At 41.4% G+C, this 23,105-nt stretch overlaps 1 protein-coding gene across 4 annotated transcripts in view; it reads left to right on the forward strand.

The window, feature by feature from the left end:
* The window catches only part of IPO11 (importin 11), a 295,012-nt gene that overhangs the window by 88,452 nt on the left and 183,455 nt on the right, over window positions 1-23,105 (forward strand). For all 4 annotated transcript variants that reach the window (XR_012158885.2, XM_073344033.2, XM_073344034.2 and 1 more), the window contains exons 17-19: window positions 11,655-11,781; window positions 21,836-21,869; window positions 22,068-22,108. Coding sequence is in view for 3 of the 4 variants with exons in the window: in XM_073344033.2 (XP_073200134.1) it covers window positions 11,655-11,781; window positions 21,836-21,869; window positions 22,068-22,108 (202 nt within the window). In the remaining variant the exon portion in view is untranslated. The remainder of the gene's footprint in view (window positions 1-11,654; window positions 11,782-21,835; window positions 21,870-22,067; window positions 22,109-23,105) is intronic.

The following is a 23,105-nucleotide window of genomic DNA, read 5'->3' on the forward strand; positions in this document are numbered from 1 at the left end:
AACAGCTTCACTCCTATGGCCAAATGTTATTCTCACCATAAGCGTAAACCTCCTCTCTATAGGAAACACAACGTTTCTCCTGGAGTGGTCTGAGGCTGTGGAATGAACTCCCTCAGGAAATATGGATTATTATAAACCATACTGCTTTCCAATCCAAATGCAAGGCACATTTCTTTGACCTTGCGTTTTCTGATATAAACACATAGCAACAGATATATTTATTTAAAAAATAATAATAAAAATCCCCCTACCAAAAGGACTTCTTTGCATATGCTTCTCCCTCTAGGGAGAAGATGTGATAACAAACATGTGACAGATGTTTAATGCTTAATGCACTACTTGAATGCACTCAGATACGATGATATTGGTATAAAAACCTATAAAGAACAAAATAGTCAAGAAGTGTTTGTGTTACATCAGAGATCTGAACAATTTGGTGAAGACTTGGGTCTTCAATATAATAGCTGTTGCTTTGATTACCAGGATCTCTATGGAGCTATCTGAGCTATTTACCTGAAGAAGAACTCTGTGTAAGCTTGAAAGCGTACCTCTCTGACCAAGAAATGTTGGTCCAACAAAAGATATTACCTCATCTACCTTGTCTCTAATATCCTGGGACTAATACAGCTATAACACTGCTGCATATATTAAAATACCTATGCTCTTGCCAGCTGACTGACCAACTAGTGGGTATATATTTTTAGATCTCTGCACTTTCCAAGTCAGAAATTACTGGAACGGGGAAGTTCTTTGTTTTGCAAACAGGTGACCTACTCATGCCAATGACTTTCGAAGGGGAGTGCCCCATTCTGATTCACCAAAAAATTCCTGACAAAGATCCCTAAGGGGGAGGAACCAGCCTACCCACCAACTTCAAGAACTTGGAAGATGCAGAATCCTTTGCATCTACCTTCTGCCATGGCTGCTGGCTTCTGACCGTGTGATGTCACCGTTCCTCGTAAGGAGCCCCATGCTTTTTCCATCTTCCTGACTGGCCACTCATGAGAAGGAGTCCTGATTGGATATCTACAAACAGCCAACCTGTGGCCAGCCAGAATGTCCATTGCATTATCTTTAATCATCAGAGCCAAGAAAACCTCTAGCCAAACTTTTATTAATGAGAGTGCATTCAAGGGGTAACCACATAAAATTTACCAAGGATTCTTTTCCAATACACTACCCCCAAAGTAAGCAATTGAACTTGACTTTGAAACAAAATGTTGATTTAGGTAATTAAATTAACAAAATAAAATGAATACACACATTGAGTATGTAATTAAGTAAATACAATGAAAAGTGTATAAATGAGTAGTACGGGGCATTGATACTTAAAATCGACTGCTCATTACTTATGAAATTCTGAAAAATAAGACAATTGTAGCGAAAATTGATTAACTGGTAGAACAGAGAGACAAGGTGTGTGAGGTAATATCTTTTATTGGATTATCTTATTTTGGTGAAAGAGACAATCTTTTGAGCTGACATAGAATTCATCATGTCTGGGAAAGGTATTCAGAATGTCACAGCTAAATACAAGGTGAAACAGATAGTTTAGTATAAGTAGGTAATAAGTATTGTAAGAGACCATTCAAAATGAAGTGCCCATTTAACACCTCTATGGTCATGGAACAAAAAGGGGGGCTAGAGTCTTACAGATTATTGTAATAAGCAATAAATCCGTAGTCTTTATTAAGTCCATACTTTTTAGTGTCTAGCAAAGTTATGAATTTAAGCTCCCAGGCTCGTCTTTTGAAGGTGTTGTCCAAGTTTCCTTTGAGGACAAGGACTGATAGGTCAGCTATGGAGTGATCACTTTATGACAAGTATACACAATGGGTGATGTGGTGTTTTTTGTCTTTTATAATTTTTCTGAGAGAGTTCATTCAAGAGCATAGGGATTGTCTGGTTTCATCCACATAGTCATTACTGGAGCATTGAGTGTACTTTATGAGGTATACTGTGTGTTGTGATAGGCATGTATAGGACCCATGAAAGGTGTACTGTGGGGGGTTGTTGATTATAGTAGCAGTGGAGATACGTCTACAGGTTTTGCATTTATTGTTCTGGCAGGATCTGTTGCTGCTTTGAGTTAGTGTGTCCTGGCTTTTGGGGAGCTTGCTTCTGATGATGAGCTTGGTGAGGTTGGGGGGTTGTTTTCAGGCCAGAAGAGGGAAAGATTTATTTCAGGATGTGGTCCCCAATGAGTATGGACTGCAATTGTTTAATGATACCCCATATGGGTTCTAGTGTGGGGTGATAGGTGACAACTAAGGTTGTGCTGTTGGAGGGATTTTTCCCCCAATACTGAAGCAGTTTGTCTTGGAGTATTTGGGTGGTCCATTTCATGATGCAATTTACTTCTCTGGTGGTGTGTTCTTGCTTGGTGAAGGTGGCCTTAAGTGTGTTAAGGTGTATATCCTGTACTGTCTTCTCAGAGCATATTTTTGTGGTATCTGAGTGCCTGGTTGTAGATAACCGATTTCTTGGTGTGTTGGGGTGGTTATTGGATCTGAGAAGGGAAGTGTGGAGATCTATGGGTTTCTGATATATAGTTATACATAGGGTTCCATTGTTGAAACTGATTGTGATGTCTGGGAAGTTGATGCTGATGTGGGAATATTCTAGAACTGGGGTTCTCAAACTGGGGGTCGGGACCCCTCAGGGGGTCACAAGGTTATTACATGGGGGGTCGTGAGCTGTCAGCCTCCACCCTAAACCCCGCTTTGCATCCAGCATTTATAATGGTTTTAATTTATAAGGGGGGTTGCACTCAGAGGCTTGCTATATGAAAGGGGTCACCAGTACAAAAGTTTGAGAACTATTGTTCTAGAGAGAGTTTGATGGATGGATAATGGAGGTTGAAGTTGGGGTGGAAATCTGTGAGGGAGTTTAGGGTGTCTATCCAGAGGATTAAAATAGTATCAATATATCTGAGGTATATATCACTGGTTTCATGGTGAATTTGTAGAAAGCATGTGGTTCATATGATAGAACTAGTAACATAGATGGGCAAAACTGCAAAAGCCATGAGACTCAACTCTCATGCTAAGTCAGTCAATTACTCCAGGGCACTAAACATATCAAAGGGTATTTGTCTCCTGTTGAGGGAGGTTAATGGTTAAGCATCAATATCAATTTAATAAACACGTAAATATAATATCAAATAACCAAGGTTAATTGAATGAAGGTAACTAGATTAAAACACTATTACTGAATTTAATGTAAAAAATCTGTTAAATTGAAGAGAAACTATTTTGATGAAACTAGATAGGCTGGATAGAACAATGTAATTGAAAGTAGTATCAACTTAAAAGCTAACAAAACCATTACTAGTTTTTATTTGTCTTAAAAATAGTATTCTAAGGGCTGAGCTTGATTCATAAGGCAAATTCAGTCATATAAGCACTACAGGTTGAAATTAAGCAATGTTTAGATACACATGCCCAGTTGAAGTGTTACTAGGACAACATGGAAAATCTAGGGTATAAGAATCACCCAATATAATCAACAGCGCAGAGCCAGTGGGGTTAGCTCTGGTTTGATGGAACTAATAGGCTAAAGTTTGGAAATGGTGGAAGATAGTAACAGAGGGCTTGTCTACCCTGCAATGTTGTTGACAAAACTTTTGTCTTTCATGGGTACTTAAAAAAGCCCCTCCCCCGCCCCCCCGAAAGACAAAAGTTTTGCCAACGCAAGTGGCAGTGTGAACGTGTCTTTGTTGGCAAGAGTGTTCTCCTGCCAACAAAGCTAACGCCGCTCACGGGGCTAGCAGTATTTTGTCGGCAAAAGTACTGACAAAATACCGACAGAGTGTTTACAGACGCTAAAAGAAAAGGAGTACTAGTGGCACCTTAGAGACTAACCAATTTATTTGAGCATAAGCTTTCGTGAGCTACAGCTCACTTCATCGGATTACACATGCTGACTTTTAGCGACAAGGGCAGAGCAGAACATTGATTTAACAAAGCTACCAGGTCTCAGTAGTACTTAAAGTTAGGAAATAAGTTTAAACAAAACAAAAATTAACTATCAAACAATGAATGTTCACAGAGATCTACGGTGTATTGTACAGTTCCAGATACTTGAACATGCATAACAAGACAGTTACGAGCTCGAGGTCCATTCTTTAAGCATCAGCAAAATAGCTTTGGTAAGCTAGTAATGTTAGATCAGCCTTAACATATAAAAATTCAAATATTATTTCCTCACAATTACTATGTGCTCTGGATGAAAAACAGACAATTGAATTTAGGCACAAGTACTTAGTTACAAGGCATTAGGTTTAAATCCTGTAAATCAGTCCAATTATGATTCATAGGAGACTACACCTCTATCCCGATATAATGTGGTCCTTGGGAGACGAAACATCTCACTGCGTTGTAGGTGAGACCGCATTCTATCAAACTTGCTTTGGCTCCCCCTGTTCCTTGTTCCCTGACTGCTCCAACTCCTATCCACACCCCTTGCCCCCTGACAGGCACTCACCGGCAGCGGCGGGAAGCAAAGCAATGCAGCCCCAGCCTGCTCCACTCCTCCACCTCCCAGCTGCGGTGCTCCACTTCCCATCGCCGGTGAGTGCGGGGAGGTTGGGGAAAGGACACCCTCTGCATTCACCAGCGGCGGGAGGCGGAGCAGCCCAGCCTGCTCTGCTTTCCTTGCCCTGGCCCCAGCCGTGTTGCTGGGGGGAGGAGGGGAGTTTGGGGAAAGGTCCCACACTCACCTGTGGTGGGAAGCAGAGTGCCGCGACTGGGAGCTGGCGGAGTGGAGCGGGCTGGGGTCGGGCTGCTCCGCTTCCCGGTGAGTACGGGGGGATCCCTTCCCCCAAGCTCCCTCCTCCGAGCGACACACCTGGGGCTGGGGCTGGGGCTGGGGCCAGGGAAGCAGAGTGGGCTGCTCCTGGCCCCCCACTAATCCCCTGGGCCACTCTGGGACTGCGGGACTCCCCAAAGTGCCCCCCCACAACTCCTGCCTGCCTCCCAGACCTTAGGGAGGGAGCCCCTGACCGTCCCTGAGACCCTCTGCCTCTTATCCGACCTCTTGGCTCCAGCCCGGCCCGGCACCCTTTACACGCTGCTCAGAGCAGCATGTCGGAGCTTTGCCGCTTTGAATGTGAACCAGCGTTATATTGGGGTAGAGGTGTATTTCAAATCTTAAGCCTACTTTAAGACTCTATTCCTTTCCTATTGGTAGTATAATCTTTCTTGGTAATTATGTGGAATTATAATATCTTGATAGTATCTGTGGAAGTGAATTTTATTAATCTGGAATTTCAATTCAAGGACCTAGAACAATTGTTTGGACTTCTGGTACAAGAATCTGAACAACAAGGTTCAGGATTCTAGAAAGGCAATATTTTCATTCTCCAAGGCCAAATTCTGACTTTTCAATCTTCCTATACATTAGAGCAAAGTGGGATTTATCTAATTTTTCCTTTTGTTGTCCAGAGAGTCTTTTGGCATGGGGATGATTTCTTCGATCTTCAGGAAAGCACTTTCTTTTTTAAGGCTACTTATATTTGAGACTTTAAACCTTGAAGGTTCTAAAGCCCAGTTTTTGTTCATAAAGGACTTTTAGTTAAAAGTTACTCTCTTGGAAGAGTAAAATCACTGAACACTGAGAATTCTAGTAACTGGTGTTTGTTGGTCCATGCCTGCAACCTTTCTCTACTTGTGCTTCATGCTGAAGATATGAGGCAGTGGCTCTCAACCAGGAGTACATGTACCCCTGCGAGTATGCAGAGGTCTTCCAGGGGGTACATCAACACATCTAGATGTTGGTCTAGTTTTACAACAGGCTACTGAAAAAGCACTAGCAAAGTCAGTACAAACTAAAATTTCATACAGACAATGACTTGTTTATACTGTTCTATATACTGTACACTGAAATGTAAATACAATATTTATATTCCAATTGATTTATTTAATAATTATATGGTAAAAATGAGAATGTAAACAATTTGTCAGTAATAGTGTGCTGTGACACTTTTTTGTATTTTTATGTCTGATTTTGTAAGCAAGTAGTTGTGACGGGTTAGATCACAGAAACCCGCTTGGGAGCTGCCAACTGATGTGCCAAGACTACTTCTGCCCCTGCTTTCCTGCCCAGTCAGCTTAGGACTTCAGAGCCCTGCCTGGTTTGAGCCAGACCTGCTAGCTTGCTGCAAACCCAGACCCAGGTCTGAACCACGTCCCCTTACAGCTGCTGGTTTAACTGAAAGCAGCTTACAGAAGTGTGCCTGTCTTTAACACTCAGATGCCCAACTCCCAACAGGGTCCAAACCCCAAATAAATCCTTTTTACCCTGTATAAAGCTTATACAGGGTAAACTCATAAATTGTTCGCTCTCTATAACACTGATAGAGAGATATGCGCAGCTGTTTGTCCCTCCGAGTACATACTCTGGGTTAATTAATAAGTAAAAAGTGATTTTATTAAATACAAAAAGTAGGATTTAAGTCGTTCCAAGTAGTAACAGACAGAACAAAGTGAATTACCAAGCAAAATAAAATAAAACACGCAAGTCTATGTCTAATCAAACTGAATACAGATAAAATCCTCACCAGTTCCAGTAAGCTCTCTTTTACAGACTAGCCTCCTTCTAGTCTGGGTCCAGCAAGCACTCTCACCCCCTGTAGTTACTGTCCTTTGTTCCAGTTTCTTTCAGGTATCCTTGGGGGTGGAAAGGCTATCTCCTTAGCCAGCTGAAGACAAAATGGAGGGTTCTCCCACGGGCTTAAATAGACTCTCTCTCCGATGCAAAGTCCAGCTCCAAGATGGAGTTCTGGAGTCACCTGGGCAAGTCACATGTCCATGCATGACTCTCAGTTTTTACAGGCAGAAGCCATTGGCCACGTGGTATCTTGAATGTCTCCAGGTAGACTTTTTATGTGGATTGGAGCATTCCAAGATGCATTGTTCCTTAAGTGCTTCTTGATTGGGCACTTAACTTTGTGAATTCCTTTTTCCAGGAACTGACCAAATGCTCTACTAAGATTATTTAGAAATCAAGCCAGTACACGGCCAATATTAAAAACTTCGAATACAAAAATGATACATGCATACAAATAGGATTAATAGATTCAGTAGATCATAACCTTTACATAAAGAAAAGGAGTACTTGTGGCACAAGTACTCCTTTTCTTTTTGCAAAGACAGACTAACACGGCTGTTACTCTGAAACCTTTACATAGATATGTTACATGGCATATGTAGCATAGAACATATTCCAGTTATGTCATATATATTCATAAGCATGTTTCCATAAAGCCTTATGGGGGGCACTGTAACAGTAGTTTGTAAGTGAGGTTTGGGGTACGCAAGACAAATCAGACTTCTGAAAGGGGCACAGTAATCTGGACAGGTTGAGAGCCACTGTTATAAGAAACCAGAATTTGCTGGCAGACAGCTTCAGCAGGCACTTTGCCACTGACCATGAGTGGGAGTTACACAGCTCAGTGGTGAACAGCATCTTCACTCAGTGGGGAACACTACCCGGGATCTGTTCTTCTTCTAGACAAACAGGAAGTATATTTTATACTGTTCCAGGAGAGCTCAGGGCCAGTTCTCCTGGGGGGCGATGCTCTCCTGCTCCCTTCGACAGACCACTTGAACGTTGTCTTTCCTTCTATCCCACTGCTTCCTCAAGTATTGTGGAAGATTTGACAGGACAGAGAACAAGTTTTCTCATCATTTCCAATCATTTCCAGGCAGATCTGATTCCCAGGTCTGCATAAGTCAGCTTGGCTACTCATCAGCATTCATCCCTTTCCACACCTCCTGACTCAAGAGAATGGCAATGTCAGACATCCTGTCCCGGAAGCTCTTCACAGTTTGGTATTTGGATGGGTGTCGGACCTATAACCTTCCTGTTCTGAAACTTAAGCTATACTTACTAATAGTAGATATTTGCAAGGCAGCAACGAGGAGTTCCATCCACACATTCACAAGACATGACACCTTGGTCCAAGCCTCCTGTCCTGACACATTTGTTGAAACCTCAGTAGTACAGACAGCCATATCACCAGCATCCTTGCATCGTCCTCTTATATGAGTACTACTGGTCAGTCACCCGCAGTGAAATATACTAAGTTCCAGACTTTGAAGAAGAAAAGGAAGTTACTTATGCTTTGTAATTGGAGCTCTTTGAGATGTATGGTCCCCATCTGTATTCCATTACCCACCCACCTGCAGGTGGATGCGAGGCTAGACGGCTCTGTGCACCGCCTCCTCCCACAGATGCGACCCCCACAGCTCCTATTGGTCACGGTCCTCAGCCAAGGGAGCTGCAGAGCCAACACTGGGGCGGGGACAGTATGCAGAACTGCCTAGCTGTGCCTCCTCCTAGGAGCACCAGGCACACGGAACTGCCCGAGGTGAGTTGTCACCTGGATCCAGTACCCCACACCTCCTCCTGTGCCCCAAACGCCTGTCCCGAGCCCCTTCCCGCACCCAAACTTCCTCCCATAGCCCGCGCCACGCACCCCCTCCCACACTTCAAACCCCTCGTGGCTGTTTCTCTGTCTAGGAGCCGCAGGGACATGTCACTGCTTCCGGGATGGCCACGTGGAGCCAGGTAGGGAGCTTGCCAGCCCTGCGCCAACCAGACTATAAACCAGACAGGTTTATATGCTGGTTTATAGAGCTTTCTGGTTGGTAAAGTGCCAGATAACACAGCTTTTACTGTATTATGAATTCGGGACTATTGTGAGATGATAACTTCAATTAATGTATTCCTTTACACATTGTAAAGAGGTGCATTAATGGTCGTGTGGGACGATAGTATCTAGTTTGCTCGAAGATAAGAAATTTTTCCCAAAACAGCTTTGGAGGTGTTTATTTTAGAGAACCTCAGCTTTATGATCTCACTTGCTGGCTAAGCTTTAATTTTATAGCTTCTTTATGTGGATCTTGACTTTTTAACTAGGAGGAATTGCATGCACTGACACAGAGAAACCAAATTGCAGTATCATTTCTGTAGGTTTTTGTGTCGCTTGTAAGAAGATGAATTAAAACATCTGTTTGTGTATTAAGTATATTTTGAGGCTTTTTGGTGTATTACATCTTATTTTATAAGTGTTTTAGTTTAATACATGCTTATTGAAAGTGTTAAATTGAAATTTAAACAGAAAAAGATAGGAAGAAGGAATAGGTCACTCTTTTAGTGTCTGGAATGCAAAGGAATGTTAAGAGGCCTTAGTTTCTTCCCTTACATCTACACATTTTCACTTGAAGATATCAAATTAACCTTATGTACTTAAAAGGTCTGTTAGTTCAAGATACAGGAAAAGGATCATAAAACCATTTAAAGCAGCTCAGGATTCAACTGAATGTCACTTGGCTTAAAATCAGGCCTTTGTTAGATTTTGAGGCAAGAGTGCATGATTCAGATTGGGAGCTATTTCATGGTATCATTACCTTATAATTTTTAAGTAAAAGAATATCAAAATTACATATTCAGGGGCCAAAATCAGATCCTTTATGTGCCATATAGCCCTATGCTAGAGATGAGATGGGAGGAGATTGTCCCCTAGCTGCCTGTAATATGGGTAGCCTGCCTTAATTGGCACAAGAAATGTAGTTTCAAAAGTAGCTTCTATTTGGGAGTGATTTGAACACCGTAACCTAACCTCCCCTCCCCTCCTGCACACCAAATCAGCCATTTCACTGAAAAATAAATGTATCACTTGACATTGAGATTGGTAATGCCTTATTGCTTTTAGCGCTCATGCTGAAAAAAGACTGCTGTCTTCTCAAATTATTAAATAAAGCTTATAAAGAATTGTTAGTGTATACCTGATATGGTTTAATCAACCTGTTAATTAGATTACTTTGGTTTGATAATATCCACTTTCTTAATTTTATTTGTTTACATGAATTATGGTCTGTTCATTTTCCTTAGTTACTTAGTTTAGCATATATATAATTGGAAATCTCTGTGGATGGAATGTCATGTCCCCCACTCAGAGACAGGGCTGATAACACTTGAGGCAGAGGAGATAGTGTTCTTTGATCCAGCTAGTGGTGTTCCATATAACTCCACCTGTTATGCTCACTGCACAAAAATGCTACATTATTTGTCAGTTAAGATTTCTTTATAGCATACCTAAGAAAACCTAAAAAGCAAAGCAAATAAAAGTTAATGCTTCTAACAGTATATCCTCCTAACTCTGCACGAGTAGGGATCCTAGCGTCTCAGCACTTTCTTCTTCAAACCTGAGAGTTGGTAGTGTCACACTGTGCCTTCTTCACAGTCCTATGTACAGAGTGGAGACCTGGTCTTACAACAGATAATCGGTAGCATCAGATGACTGCTCCAACCCTTGTTTAGATAGTATAGCCCCCAGTGCATGTAAGTATAATTAATGCTGATTGTAGAAGAGCTTCCCACACATGTAGTGCTGCGGTAAAGTAATTTTGCTGCCTCATTAGCAGGTCAAAATCTTCTAACAAGGTATTCCTTAGGCTTTCCTTCTGCTCACTGCCTTAGTAGTTGTAGGCTATGTCTATACTTAAAACGCTACAGTGGCATAGCTGCAGCTATGTCACGGTAGCATTTCAGTGTAGAGACCTATTACAGCGACGGGAAATAATCTGTGGCTTCTCTCCATCTAGTAATGTCTTCACCAGATTTTCACACCCCTGAGGCACGTAGCTATACTTATGTAACTTTTCAGTGTATACCAGCTCTGAGGGTAGACCATGAGTGCTGGCAGTGGGATCCATGTTTCAATGTTGCTGCAAGCTGCAGGTTCTGAGGCAAGCATCTCAGAGCTGTGACCTCTGTCAAGGGGTTTTCTTAAGGCAGAAGGCCCTGGAATCCTCTAATCAGGCCTTCAGGTGCTTCATCCTAACTTCCTATCTAGTGCCAATGAGCTCTCAAAATGGATTATACCTTTGGCTCTGACTGAATCAGGGAGATCAAGTGGACCCTCTGGTTACCCTGGTAGGCATTATAGAAATGCTGATTTCTTTCTAAAAGGGGAGAAGGAGGAATGGGGGGCCTACAAAGGGAGAGACGCCTGGGTTATAGTTAATCCTAGCAGACAACATGATAATAAAGGGGTAGTTTTATTTTTAAATATATTGACATTGATTTATTGTATGCAGAATAGATTCTCTCTCTAATGGAACCTGGTAAATATAAAGCTGAGCTTTATATAAAATAAATAGAAGTCTTAAACTATTTCCTTGTAAGCTTTGTGGGAGATGTTGGTATGAAGGAAGGACTTGAATGCGGCAAGGTGGTGGCCTTGCATTCCATTTAAAGAAGGGCATTAGCATGTTTGGCCATGATCTGAAAGAAAACACTGAGATGGTTTGGGAGAAGAGTATGAATAAGGTTTTTTTGGATGATGTCCTTGGCAGAGCAGAGGGGGCATGGAAAAACAAGGGGCACAGTGAAATCAATGTAATAAGACAAGGCCGATAAATAAGGAAGGGCAGTTTTCTCAACGAAAATGGTGCCTGCGAGTGAGGCAGTTTGACTTCAGAACTTTAAAGGTGTAGTTCTCATCAGTCATGTTTAAGGAAAGATGTGAAAAATGGGTTTGTTGGACATTGTCTTCCAGTATTCTTCTAAAACGGTTTTTATTAATACAGAAGTTTATTAAGAAGGATAGTAAGAATCTGGTACAATAATTATTTTTTGTTTTAAAGGTATAAGCCAATACGCCGGCGAGTAATTTGGCTGATCGGACAATGGATTTCTGTAAAATTCAAGTCTGACTTGAGACCAATGTTATATGAGGCAATTCGTAACTTGCTTCAAGACCAAGACTTAGTGGTATGTATACCTAAAAGTAACTATTTTTAACAAATATTTTCGATTGTTTCATTTATTTCTTACCTACACTTAGATGAAAAGTTTCAATTCCCTACACTTTAGAATTGAACAGTATATACTTCAGGAGCAAAATTATCTTGTCAGGGAGATCTCTGGTGTATCTCTTCTTTGCCTAAAAATATCTGCCCAAGGGCAAGGCATTGGATTTCATTTTGAATCCTGCCTAGAAGTTGTGGGAAAAGTTTCCAAATCCACACTTCTCTGACTTATTCATAACCTGTTTTCAAGCATCGCTAATCCTCATCTTGTGTTAATTATACGCATCTCTCTCTCCTGCTAAGTAGCTAATCAATATACATGCATTTTGTGATTGTTGAGGCACACCTATTCTGTGCTTCAGTGAACTTGTTTGGTTCACAAATTGTTTGACAAACACACAGTCATACTAGTTACATAGAGTTGCGTGGTATTGTTCATACCTTCTGGTACAGTGTTCTGCTACACAACTGTGTTTTTTACAAACACTACCTTGAGAGATGGTATTGCTACAGAGAAGGCTACATAGCTAGTTCACAGTGTATTACTGTATCACTTCTGGGATTATGGCTTTCACTGACTTTTCTGCAAATGAATTGAAAGTATAGTGGTGTTTGTGATGGAGAGTTTGATAAATTGTATCCATAACTTGTCTCATGTCTTCAATGAACTACCAGCTTTGAAAGTACACAAATGTCTTTAAAAATTGTGCTTTTTCTTAAAAATACTAAAAGGTAGCAATTTGCTCTAGAAAAATGAGTTTGATAACTCACATCTTTGATCAGTCTTCTACCAGTTATAGTGTTACTATTTAAGTCATTGATTTGTGAGAAGTTTAATAGAAACAGGTAGGTCAGAGTATTTGATAAATAAACATCATGTAGTGCTGGTATCTTTATTAAATATCTGTATTCACTGTAATGTAGTTGTTTCATTCCCAATGTTATGCTGTAATTGAAGGCTGTAAGTTAAAACATTGCAGGTTTTTTCCCATTTTCTAACATGATGGTTACAGGGCTAGCTGCGCCTCTGTCCCTTTCTTTGACTGTCTGAGTTTATCCGCTCAGGTGTTATGCCTAATGCCCTTACCTTTTTTGGGGAGGAGTCTGCAGTTCTCCTGGTCTTAGACAGGGTCTCCAGGCTACAGCCCTGTGTGCACCAACTGTGATTGCTTAGCCAGCCTGGCTGGGTTCAGTCCCAGAAATTCATCAGGGTTCTGTGACCAGTGGTTAACACCAGACAGCGTTCTTAAAAAGAACTATTCTTTAAACTTAATGGTAGGAGCACAGCAAAGCATAAGGGAAAAAAAGGATTATAATACAACGAAAGGTCTACATGCAGAGCTATCTTACCTGAAGTACGAGGTAGGCTTATCTTACCTCTGGAGTATGGTTCACATTAACTCAATACCGCAGTCTTCTCTCTTCAGGTAGGGTATCTCTTTAAGTCCAGCCAAGATCTTTGTTTTCTCCTGTGTCCCTTGAGCCTCGTCAAACTGGTTTGACCAGCTCCCAAGGGTAATGAACTTCAAAACGGTGGTTTGTGCGTTGTCTCAAGTGTTTTATGAGCAGCTGGTTTCAGGAACCATTGTGGTTTTTCCTGCACAGGTGTAGCCAATTCCTGTGTGAATTAACTCTTTATACTCAGACAGTAAATAACAATAACTATCGGACAAACATAACATATACTCATAAATTATTGCAGCAGAAATTATTCACAACCAACAGAAACTACTTGCAATGAAATTCTGATGTTCACTGAATCAGCTCCATTGCTCTTTTTTCTTCAGCAGCAGTGCCCTTCACACTAGATTTCCAGGTTTCTATTTAAGGGAGATATTCCTGTCACATTCCGGGGTGCAATCCAGACCAGTAAGGGGTTGTCACCACCTGTCTCACAACTTTGAGTGCCTCACAATGCTTTGCTGTTGTAGCCCCAACCTGGGCTGCTCACAAACAGCCAAACTCAGGTCAGATCCTGAGTGTCTGAGTATAGTTGCAGTCCTGGCCTACCAGCCAATCAGCAACACACCAGTTATAGTGGCTTCCACCAGCCTTGGTTACTGCTTTCAGGACGACCTCAACACACACTCAGTCCCAAACTTTCCAAAAACGTGTTCTGCACTATCCAGCCCTTTCTTCAACCGTTCAGATATTATGATCTGTTGCCCCTTTAAGGAGACAATATTCAGCAGTTTGCTACTTTAACTGGAGTTACAAAACAGTTCAATTTAAGCACAGAACTGGATTGTCTTATTAAAGATAAAAACAAGTTTATTAACAAATAAAATAGAATTTTAAATGAATTCAAGTTTGAGATTAAGTTAGAAGTGATTATAAGCAAATAAAAGTGAAAACATGGCTAAAAGTCTAAAACGTCATCTGGCAAATTTTGGTTCAAGGCTTTGTTTAAGATGGCTTTCTCACCCACAATCTTGCAGCAAGATAGCGACTTACCCTTTCGTTGGTTGGAATCTCTCCCAGAGGCCCAAAAGTGCTCATGCCTTTGTCGTCTTAGGTGAAAGAGAGTGAACTTGGGGTTCTCTGCCCCTTTCTGTTATAGTCCAGTGAATCTTTTAAGTGGATATTTCAACAGTTACCCTTCAAAGTAAAGTTTATTCAAGCAGTATAGAAGGTGACATGGAGTCTGGTGATATAGGAGTCTTCATGCTCTTTCTTTTACCATGTGTGTTTTCTGAAATCCAAATTGTTCTGTTTCCTGCCATCTCCTCCCCCTGCTGTCTCGAGGTCCGTGTTTACTACTTCTGGTTAAACTGAGGTAAACACACCTTCCTTTATTTAGGATAGGCTTGTTTAAAAACTTCTATCTAGGCAGGGCTGTATGGTTTTGAACATGTGCTAATAACATACGGGGGAATTCATAACTTTACATATAATATTGCTATATACATTTCACTGTGATATTCTTCACCAGTCAGTTATTAGTTTTCAAATGATACCTCACAAAGCATATTTTGTACAAAGATTATTACAGTAGTGTGTAGGGTGTAAATTACAGGGTTGCTTTCAGTCAGTTCCCCACACAGATTAGTTGGTAGTAGATTAGATTATTGTTTTAAATGCCGTCTCTATTTTTGAATTCCTTTTATTCTGATGAGCAGACTTTATTGGGACCATTTCTCTTCTAGTCATCTCCCACTAATGGAGGATCCTAAGAGAGCAAGTGGCCCCAAATTCCCTTAAGTTCCTTTGACTAGTTCAGGGAAATGCAAAGAGTCTACAGCTAGCCTGGTGGAAAAGTTGCGTGCCAATCCAAGTCTCCCACTGTACAAGGACATTTTGCAAAGCTGCTTTTGAAGCAGTATATGGGCTTTAATTTTATCTCTCACCTGAGATCTGATCTGAAAGAGTGAAATCAGTCATTTCTAATCCTCTTGACCTGCCATCCAGTGCTGATGCTCATTTTGGCAGGTCTACAGTCCTTGTTTGCTTAAAATGCCTTGCCTCACTTTACTGGGCATTATGGTGCTTGGTAACCTCCCACAAGCCTCACTGTGTAGAGGCCACTTAAAGAAAGAGAAGTTATGTACCATTAACTCTTGTTCTTCCAGAATCTTGAGCTAGCATATTCACACTCTTTGCTCACCTTCCCCACTTCTCCAGAGCCTTAGGAGAATCCCTGAGTTAGTGGAAGGAACTTAAGGGCATATGGGGCCACTTGCTTTTTTTATACCCTCAGAGCCCTCCACGAGCAGGAGCTGACTAGAAGGGAAATGCCCTGATAGACTCTGCTCATCTGAAGATTGCAGTGGCTTGCAGTACAGACACCTTAACCTCAGAAGTATGGATATAGAGAAGGAACATTCTTGAAGAACAACAGTTACTATAAGTAATTTTCTTTCTTATCCCTACATCTAGCTACCAAGAATAAACCACTAAAATATTTTAAGTATCTTAAATATAATAAAGAGTAATTAACAGTTCACTAGGAAGCTGTTAAAAGAACAGGAGTACTTGTTGCACCTTAGAGACTAACAAATTTATTTGAGCATAAGCTTTCGTAGGCTACAGTCCACTTCATGCAGATGCATAGAATGGAACATACAGTAAGAAGATATATACACACACACACACACACACACACACACATACAGAGAACATGAAAAAGTGGAGTAAGAGGCTAATTAATTAAGATGAGCTATTATCAGCAGGAGAAAAAACTTTTGTAGTGATAATCAAAATGGCCCATTTAGACAGTTGATAAGAAGGAGTGAGGATACTTAACATGGGGAAATAGATTCAATATGTGTAATGACCCAGCCACTCCCAGTCTCTATTCAAACCCAAGTTAATAATATCTAGTTTGCATATTATTTCAAGCTGTTGTCATTGACAGTCTGATGTGGACTGGAGTCAGAGAATTAGGCTCCTATTTGAATATGTAAGAAAACTTTAGCTTTAAAATTTGTAAGTAAGATTTATTTTTATTGCCTTTTTGGTTCACAGTTAAACCATCTTAAAATTACTTATTTAAAATGATCTAATCTTACAACAGTTTTGGAAATTTCTGCTTTTCAATGTGTTTTTTCAATAGAAGCTGCATTCTTTGTCTTAACTCACATCACCAGTATTGGCAGTTTCCACTGAAATACTATTTACATCACTCATAAATTAGTTAGTAATGAAATAGTGACAGGTATTTAAAAGAAGTCTTATTTCAGCAATATATACAATGATGTTTAAGGCATTGGTAGACTGAAGGGAGTCAGACTTGATATTGAAGAAATGAGAACAGACTGAAGGTGTGGGGGAGTTGTTCAAGGCCACGAATGTTAGGATGAGATGCTTGCACAGTAAATTTTTAATAATTGTTTAAACAGATCTCAGGATAGCTTTAAAAAAAGAAAAGTGTTGTTGTTTCCTCACTTGTATGTGGAATTTTAGATCATATACAGAAAAGTGGTGACTTCTGGCTCCTGGGTACCGATATAACCAAGACTCTGAGATTAGTAGCTAAGATGAATGAAAACCTTGTTTCAGTTTTGGCGTTCTAGGCAAATAAAATGTGTTTGATTTTTTTCATTAAAAACTAGGAAATAAGTCAAAACTTTGTTAATGGAAAATTAATGGTGCAAAGCATTCAAGCCAGGAAATGCAATAGTTAAGATTTCACATGATCACATACTATCATTTCCAAAGGTCTTGTCTCTTCCAGCATGAATCGTGAATGCTATAGTGAATGAAGTATATATTTTTAATTGACTTCATTAGAACAGATTTGAAGAGAAGGTGCACACAGATCATCTGCAATTTGTCAATACTTTAAAAATTTCTATGCAAACTGAAGTTATTAAATTGTTAAAATATTTATCATGAATTATCACTGTTAAATGAATATTTTTGAACTGAGGGCCAAATTTATGGTAAATCCATTGACACCCCATCCCCTGCATGCCCTCATTTGTCGGTGTGGACGCTTCATGTCAACCCCATTGCTAAACCCACTGCATTTAAGCTGTGTCCTCCCTGAGATGATCTGATGCCCTTAATCGATGTACACAGCAGATGCCTCTTCTGCCTCAAGGAGGAATATATTCTTGATAGGTGTTCCACCTATTGCTGCTTCTCATTCTGGACCCAGAAATTTTGAGATACAAAAGTCAAACTAAACCTCTTGGAGCAATGCCTGGAGATCACATCTGATTCTGGAGAGTAGTTGTCCTTCAAACTGGAGCCAAGGAGATTATATTTGACAAATGCCCTAGCTGCTAGTCACCCTGCCTTGTCTCCAGCAAGGAGCAGAAAACTAAGAATGCCAAGACCATTGGCACTGTTGCTAGGATCCCCAGTGCTGTGACCACATCAACCTCGGCACCATCTCCCAAGCAGAGGCCCTCAGTGCTGTCCTCTTCAGGTGCTGAATGATGCTTCCACACTGCGAGAAAACACAGTTTAGAACAGGTCAACATGACCATTACTCAAGGAGTTGAGGGCCAGAGATAAACCCTCTAAATCCTGTACAATGTTGAGGGATGGTAGCAAGCCACTATCTATGAAGAAGGCTTGAGAACCTGTGGCACTAATACGAACATCAGTGCTGAGATAGTCCTTGGTACTGATTCTGGAATGACCACTAAGCCACTTCTGATACAGAGGTACACTTTAGAGGATCCACTTTTACACCTCCTCTTGCCATCAAAAGTGATATCTTATGTACTGGCACCAGCAACATCAGCGCTGGAACTACATCCAGCTGCACTGCTGTTCCTGGAGATGTACTTATGGTTTGTGACCCCATGTTTTTCTTCCTTCCTCACTTCAAGCATGGAACCCTCTCCTGAGAGATGGTTATCTTAGAAGAGCCCCATCATGGGCTCCCAATGCATTAAGTCCCAGAGTGGAGCCCCTTCATATGTCCCAAGAGGCAGTCCCAGTCTTTATTGGCTTTGGTAGGTAGAGCACCTTCATCGAAACTGGAGGAGTTCTGGTGAAGAAGCAAAGGTGGCTTGAGAGACACTTCAGTTACCTTCTCCTGCCTGCCAAAAGAATCCCTCTCCTCCCTGATGAAGCTGTCACATTGGCCCCGACACCAGCCATCGATGATTTTCAGGCCTTCGAAGAACTTCTCTAAAGAATAGCAAAAGTCTTGGCTATCGAGGCAATGGTGATCCAAGAGATTATGCACAACCTGTTTGATAACCTTAGCTCCTCAGTGCCCAGAAGTCTTATTTTTCCAATCAGTGAGGATATATTGGACCTAGGGAAGGGTCTATGCCATGCCCTGGCCTCTCTTCCCCAACTTCAAAGTGAGTAGAAAAGTGCTACCAAGTCCCACGTATGAACTTTGAGCAGTTCTACATGTATCCAACACCAGGGTCTCTTGCCATTTCTGCAGTCTGAGAGACCAGATCCACTGAGAGGACTCCAAAGACAAGGATTCCAAGAAACTGGACCTCTTTAGTCAAAAGGCCTATTAATCAGCATCATACAATTCAGCATTGCAAACTGCCAGACCCTGTTCACAAAATACAGTTTTTTAATGTGGGAAAGGATGACATCTTTCCTCTCTTAGCTCCTGCTGGAATGCAGGGGGGAATTGAGAGACATCTTCAAGGAATGGCAGGTGCGAGCCAAAAAGATCAGTAGTGGTAGTAATGGACATGTCCGATGCGGCCATTCAGTCCATGACTACAGCAGTCAAAATGCTCTGTGGTTCCTTGTAACAGGAGTCTGGAATCCCAAAACAGGTCCAGCTGACAGTTGAGGTTGTACTCTTTGAGGGCCTGGACCCTATTCAGCATCCGAATGGATGAGGCACTCCATTCCCTTACTAATTGGAGTGTGACCCTTAGATCCCAGGGAATTTACACTCTCACACCATACCATAAACCCTTCGGGTACCAGCCACCTCAAAGATGGAGACCACCATCTTATTTCCATGGTCGCTAACTGGAATAACCACTCAGAAAGAGACGCAAGTGGTCACTGCTGAAATCGATCACCAAGTTATTATTCCACCAGTGGGGCAACCCAGTGGTAGACTACTGCTATTTTGGCTAGCACCTGCCCTTCCTTGAGGGTGTGTCTCAGTTCTTCTTCGAGTAGTGTCCTTATGGGAGCTCCACTGTAGGTTTGTATGTGCCCCTGCGCATCTAATCAGAGATTTTTGGTAGCAGTGTCCCATTGAGCCCATGCATGTGCCCTCCCTCCCTCATGGTCTCCCTCACTTCCTTCTCAATCGCCTTTGGCCTCAGATGCAATGAGCAGTTGTCCCTTCCTTATCTGTGTCATTCGCATAAGTAGTGTTTGTTTTGTTACCTTTATTCACCTTAAAAGTAGTTAGGCTATTAATAGCTCTGCCCCAGGCCCTGCCCCCACTCCACCTCTCCTTGCCCCCCCCCCCCCCGATCCTGCCATGCCCTTGCTCCTCCCCCTCCCTCCTCAGATCCTCCTGCATGCCACGAAACAGCTGATCAGGAGGGAGAGGGAGGCGCTGACTGGCAGGGCTGCCAGTGGGCAGGAGGCGCTGGGAGCGGTGGGGGTTAGAACTGTTGGGGGGCTTCTGACGTATTACTGTGGGTCTTTGGCAATGTACATTGGTAAATTCTGGCTCCTTCTCAGGGTCAGGTTGGCCACCCCTGGTATAAGGTGAGGCAATAAAATCCTTAAATTTTCTCTGTTAGTAGGGGTCCCAGTGTTCTGTCTTACCATCTAGATGGGGTAGGGCTGAGTGTAACTGGTTATGGCCGAGGTTGCAGTTAATGCTTCCTTGACTGCTACTTCTCATAATTGTCTGAATACTTGGAAATAGGGTGTTCATGGCCCTGTAGTTGGTTTGTTGGTGGTAGCCCATGAGAACCATCCCAGAAACAGGTGATCCCCTCTATCTCAAGAATTCTCATCACAGCCATAGGGCCCGCTTCTGAGTCTTTACTTGACTTAACTGATTTCAGAGTAACAGCCGTGTTAGTCTGTATTCGCAAAAAGAAAAGGAGTACTTGTGGCACCTTAGAGACTAACCAATTTATTAGAGCATAAGCTTTCGTGAGCTACAGCTCACTTCCTCAGATGCATATCGTGGAAACTGCAGCAGGCTTTATATATACACAGAGAATATGAAACAATACCTATTCCCACCCCACTGTCCTGCTGGTAATAGCTTATCTAAAGTGATCATCACAAATCTTGGGAGACAGGCCAGTCCTTGCCTACAGACAGCCCCGCAACCTGAAGCAAATACTCACCAACAACCACATACCACACAACAGAACCACTAACCCAGGAACTTATCCTTGCAACAAAGCCCGTTGCCAATTGTGCCCACATATCTATTCAGGGGACACCATCACAGGGCCTAATAACATCAGCCACACTATCAGAGGCTCGTTCACCTGCACATCCACCAATGTGATATATGCCATCATGTGCCAGCAATGCCCCTCTGCCATGTACATTGGTCAAACTGGACAGTCTCTACGTAAAAGAATAAATGGACACAAATCAGATGTCAAGAATTATAACATTCATAAACCAGTCGGAGAACACTTCAATCTCTCTGGTCACGTGATCACAGACATGAAGGTCGCTATCTTACAACAAAAAAACTTCAAATCCAGACTCCAGCGAGAAACTGCTGAATTGGAATTCATTTGCAAATTGGATACTGTTAATTTAGGCTTAAATGGAGACTTGGAGTGGCTAAGTCATTATGCAAGGTAGCCTGTTTCCTCTTGTTTTTTCCTCCCCCCCTCCCCCCCCAGATGTTCTGGTTTATTGAAGATTGTCATGTTTTAGGATGAGCTATTACATGTCAGGAAGAGTGAGTTTGTGGTTGATGGGGGTGGGGGGGATGGTGAGAAAGAGCTCTGATTTGTGCAGAAATATCCCTACTTGATGTGTCCATGCACAATGTGTACAAGAGGATGTGCACTTTGATGGGCTAATCACCAGGGCAGGAGAGTGTATTGTGTGTGGTGGGTGGGTGTGGTGAGAAAACCTGGATTTGTGCTGGAAATGGCCCACCTGATGATCACTTTAGATAAGCTATTACCAGCAGGACAGTGGGGTGGGAATAGGTATTGTTTCATATTCTCTGTGTATATATAAAGCCTGCTGCAGTTTCCACGATATGCATCTGAGGAAGTGAGCTGTAGCTCACGAAAGCTTATGCTCTAATAAATTGGTTAGTCTCTAAGGTGCCACAAGTACTCCTTTTCTTTTTGACTTAACTGAGTGTTTTGCCTGAGTAGGGAATGCTGAGCAGGTCCTGCAGGTGGTGTGGTTCTTGGCAATTTGTAGTCGTTTTTTAAATCCTGAAAAATTCTAATTTATGCAAAAACTGCTCCTTATAAATATAACAATATAAAGCTAAAAACCCTGGGAAAATACAGAAATATGTCAGGGTTAAATTAATTTTATTTTATCTCTGGAAACATGTAGAGTATATGTGAAAGCTTAACAATTTCAGATCTGAAAATATTACACTAGCTTCTGTGAGATAATCAAAGTAATATTTAATAAGGGTAACAGCATGGTATTTCCTGATTTTTGTCTTTCAGGTCCGCATTGAGACAGCTACAACACTGAAGTTAAATATCCTTTTCATTAACTACAATTTTCTATTTTATTATTGCTTTATTCAAAGCTACTGGAAATTAATGATTTTTGATCATTAATAATTCACATTTTAATAGTAATTGTGTAGCCTCACTAACAGTTGAATATCAGATTGCGTCAAAGATATTGTAATAATGGTGTTCAATCTTCAGTTTTTCTTTAACTATTGTTCACCTGTAGATGACTTTGAGTTTAGAACTGACCAGTTTTTACCGGTAAGGGCATTTATGTGAGTGTGAGTGCTTGTGTGGGTAGAGGAAGGGAGGGAAAGAAACCACATTCCAGTTCCATTTCAGAATAAACTGTTCAATAGTTGCTGTATTTATTTAACTTCAGTAACAAGAAAAAAGCTATTCTTTTGTTGCACAGAGACTTTATTGTGCAACAGTTAAGGTTTCCACACACACATCTTACCTGACGCAGAAGCAAGGAAAAGCCTCCTGACAATACATATATACTCCACTCTTCCACCCACAGATACACACCTTGTCATTACCACAGTTACCACACATCTGAGATTAAACATTATTCCAAGTATGGGGGCCAGTCTTCACTAAATTACCTCTTCCACTTATACCTGATTTCCCTTCAGAGCTGCTTCCTGCACACACTGCTTCCTAAACTACCCTTTGCCAGAAATATTAATTGCAGTTGTTTGGTGTAATGCAATATATTAGGAATGTAGCAAAATTTCCGCAGCGTTTATCTTCGTGAACACAGTGTTGGCAGTAAATAAATAATGAGATAGTAATTACTGTACAGTAGATTGTTGTCTGTTTCAATTCATATTCTTTTGGTGTGATATATTTGATGAGCTATAAAAAGTATCATCTTATAATTTATACTGTTGACCACTTGTGTCTACATGCATTATGCGTTTGGTATTTTTGGTTTAGCTGTTTGAAACTGTTGGGATAAGTAAGAAAAATGTCATCATTAATAACTTTAGGACACAAAATTTTTGTCAAAGTTTATAACTTTTGCCAGACCTCTAGCAAATTATCAGAGACTGCTTAAGAGAATCTGCTGCCCTATGCAAAACTTCTGTGTGCCACCCATCCCTGCCACCCACTAGAATAGACTCTAAATTGTGGGGAAGGGCATACATAGGACTTTCGGGGTTGGGGGGAGGGCGATTGCAGTGAGTATTCTGGTCTTTTGGTGGTTATGGTAGTATAACTGGAGAGGGGGCCTTGCAGCACCACTCACTAA

This window comes from Lepidochelys kempii, chromosome 5 (genome assembly GCF_965140285.1).
Source record: "Lepidochelys kempii isolate rLepKem1 chromosome 5, rLepKem1.hap1, whole genome shotgun sequence".
In the NCBI taxonomy this organism is placed as follows: domain Eukaryota; kingdom Metazoa; phylum Chordata; order Testudines; family Cheloniidae; genus Lepidochelys; species Lepidochelys kempii.